Source organism: Acomys russatus, chromosome 24 (assembly GCF_903995435.1).
Source record: "Acomys russatus chromosome 24, mAcoRus1.1, whole genome shotgun sequence".
Classification (NCBI taxonomy): domain Eukaryota; kingdom Metazoa; phylum Chordata; class Mammalia; order Rodentia; family Muridae; genus Acomys; species Acomys russatus.
The window spans coordinates 18,652,702-18,655,866 of record NC_067160.1 but is presented as its reverse complement, the minus strand read 5'-3'; the positions used below and the strand labels follow the sequence as shown (position 1 = coordinate 18,655,866).

Here is a 3,165-nt window from a genome sequence, read left to right as displayed (position 1 = left end):
AAAGCTTTCAAAAAAAAATCAAAACCAAACAATTAAAAGCCCAAAGCTGGAAAAATGAAAGAGATCTGAGCTCTGTGTGAGCTTTTCTAAAAGATTTTGAGCCAAAAAGTCACTAGCTACAAAGCCAGGCTGTTCTGAAGATGGAGATCACCTTTAGAAAATAACTGACGATAGCTTTACTCCCCAGTCACCTAGTGCTCATGGTCAATGTATTCATGTACTGAATATCAATATTCATAAACTATTTCTGTTCACAGGAGAGGAGAAACTGGGAGGTTATGTCTGGGGCTTCTCGGGGCTCATGGAAATGAATGACCATGTCCATTTTAGTCATCACTGGTAATTCTTACATCATCATTGTGTTTTTTCAAGACAGTAAAAATAAATGGCTAGGTACGCTTAAATAAAACTGTGCTTTCTTGATTTTGCAGAGTTCTGAGGAAGATTTCTGAGGCATGGAGCTTCCATCAGGTTTAGGAGGAAGTAAAGTGCATCCGGTGATGCCACAACACATATAAGAGGTCTACAGACAGCCACCAACTAACTCCTCGCTTGCAGAATTTTTAGATTGCTGAGTAATATGCTGCCTTTGCAAGAGGACAAGAAAGTAGTGCCCAAAAGACGTGTTCTTCAGTATTCTGACTAGACCTGTTCTCAAGACAATGGCTTCAAAGGTCTCCTGCCTGTATGTATTGACCGTTGTGTGCTGGGCCAGCGCTCTCTGGTATTTGAGCATAACACGACCTACTTCATCCTATACTGGCTCAAAGCCATTCAGTCACCTAACAGTTGCCAGGAAAAACTTCACCTTTGGCAACATAAGAACTCGACCTATAAACCCACATTCTTTTGAGTTTCTTATAAACGAGCCCAACAAATGTGAGAAGAACATTCCTTTCCTAGTGATCCTCATTAGCACCACACACAAGGAATTTGATGCCCGCCAGGCGATCCGGGAGACATGGGGGGATGAGAACAACTTTAAAGGGATCAAGATAGCCACACTTTTCCTCCTGGGCAAAAATGCTGATCCTGTTCTGAACCAGATGGTGGAGCAAGAGAGCCAGATCTTCCACGACATCATAGTAGAGGACTTCGTTGATTCCTACCACAACCTCACCCTCAAAACCTTAATGGGGATGAGATGGGTCGCCACTTTCTGTTCCAAAGCCAAGTACGTCATGAAAACAGACAGCGACATTTTTGTCAACATGGACAACCTTATTTATAAACTTCTGAAACCCTCTACCAAGCCAAGAAGAAGGTATTTTACCGGTTATGTCATCAATGGTGGGCCGATCCGGGATGTCCGCAGTAAGTGGTATATGCCTAGGGATTTGTACCCGGACAGCAACTACCCTCCATTCTGTTCAGGGACTGGCTATATCTTTTCCGCTGATGTGGCTGAACTCATTTACAAGACCTCGCTCCATACTAGGCTGCTTCATCTTGAAGATGTGTATGTGGGCCTGTGTCTTCGTAAGCTGGGCATACACCCTTTCCAGAATAGTGGCTTCAATCACTGGAAAATGGCCTATAGTTTGTGTAGGTACCGCCGTGTCATCACCGTCCATCAGATCTCTCCAGAGGAAATGCACAGAATCTGGAATGACATGTCAAGCAAGAAGCATCTCCGGTGTTAGGATTTTTATCAATGTAAATAAGTTTCTTTTCTAAGAAATGGGGACCAAGGGGTTGGTATTTTACAGGTGTCACCAAGGGAACATAAAGTGGTAAGGGGTTTTGTAAAGTTTTTGCTTCCTGTTTCTAGTTTCTTTCTTGGATCAGTAATTTACAAGTATTGGGCTCGGTCATAGAAACAGTGAGTTAGTTAGAAGGGCCAGATTTCATTCTCCGGCCCTACGACATTGCCATTTATTTAAAAAAGTGACTCTAAATAACTGCTAGGCTTCATGCACTGTACATCTGAGATAAAAATCTGGTCAGGAAATAGCAACTCCCAGCAAGATCTTCATACCATCTCTGCAAAAGTAAATAGTAACTCTCTTTGAAAGATTAAAACAAGTCAGGAAGACACACTGGATGTGATTGTCAACGCTGTGTGTTATTGTCACATTGCATTATTACACTGCAATACAATGTGAACAGAATTTGAGATCCTACCAATAAGTGATTTTATTCCTGGTAGGGAGACCATGATGAAACAGATGGGAATTTCAACTTGGGAATCAACTATTCTGTATGTATAGAAAACACCTCAGCTTGTACTTCCAAGGATTAAATCTGGTCATCAGGTGGGATGTACATAAAATGCTACTTTAAGTAAACAAATAAACATTTTTTTTTCAGAATAAATATTACATGGTGCCCCCAAGGAGACTGCCAAACGTAGTGCTCTCACTTGCTTCCCTCCATGTACTGCCCTTATGTACATTTTACAGTTTTTGGAACGGGCAGGTGTATGGCCCCATGCATAGAAAACACGTTGGTAGGAGGCCCAGAAACAAAACATAACAATTGATAAAGTGCAAATTTAACTCTCCATTCTAACTAACATAAGCTTAGCAGTAGTGTCCAATGCCCCTCTCAGACATTTGTCAAGCACGTGAGAAAGACGTGGCACCTGGGGTACAGGTACTGAAAGATGTGGCCCTGCTACCGATAGAAGTAATGTTCTTAACATCTAAAATATTCAAGTACCATTAGCAACAAAGCTGTTTGAGATGTTCTGGAGGTTCTGTGGCTGAGATCCATGGGAAGAAAGAGTGGGGAAGCCTGAGTTCAGATCCCATTGAAGCCACAAACTTATATGGACCATATGAACAGGCATCTCATTTTTGAGGTACTTCTATATGCTCACTTGTGAAATGGCTAAAAAGAAAAAATCTACCTCACAGGTACTGTGAGAGCAAATCACATTTGCTAATAGGTATTTTGAGATCTTTAGTTTAAAAGGTGCTACGTAATGCCATACACCATGCATTATGCTAAGTGCTAAAAATGATTATAGTAATTATAGAGATGGTCATCTGTTGTGGTAACATCATCTCAGTATAATAATTTACCAAAATAAAGATTGACTGTGAACTATCAGTGTACCTAATTCTTCCAAGACTTTGATGTTTCCTTGGTTGTAATTTAGTTGACTGGGGAAGCTTGGATTGCTCTATGTCCCTGGTTGTGATGACGAATGTGTTATGTCAG

General features: G+C 41.1%; 1 protein-coding gene across 1 annotated transcript; it reads left to right on the top strand.

Moving 5' to 3' along the window:
- The first annotated feature begins 418 nt into the window (after nucleotides 1-418).
- B3galt1 (beta-1,3-galactosyltransferase 1) lies at nucleotides 419-2,427 on the top strand. The gene has a single exon (XM_051166095.1). The coding sequence runs from the start codon at nucleotides 663-665 to the stop codon at nucleotides 1,641-1,643; it is 981 nt and encodes a 326-aa protein (XP_051022052.1). The 5' UTR covers nucleotides 419-662; the 3' UTR covers nucleotides 1,644-2,427.
- Nucleotides 2,428-3,165: the final 738 nt, after the last annotated feature.

Coding starts and splice junctions, on each gene's coding strand:
- B3galt1 (XM_051166095.1), top strand. CDS start 663: ATGGCTTCAAAGGTCTCCTGCCTGTATGTATTGACCGTTGTGTGCTGG.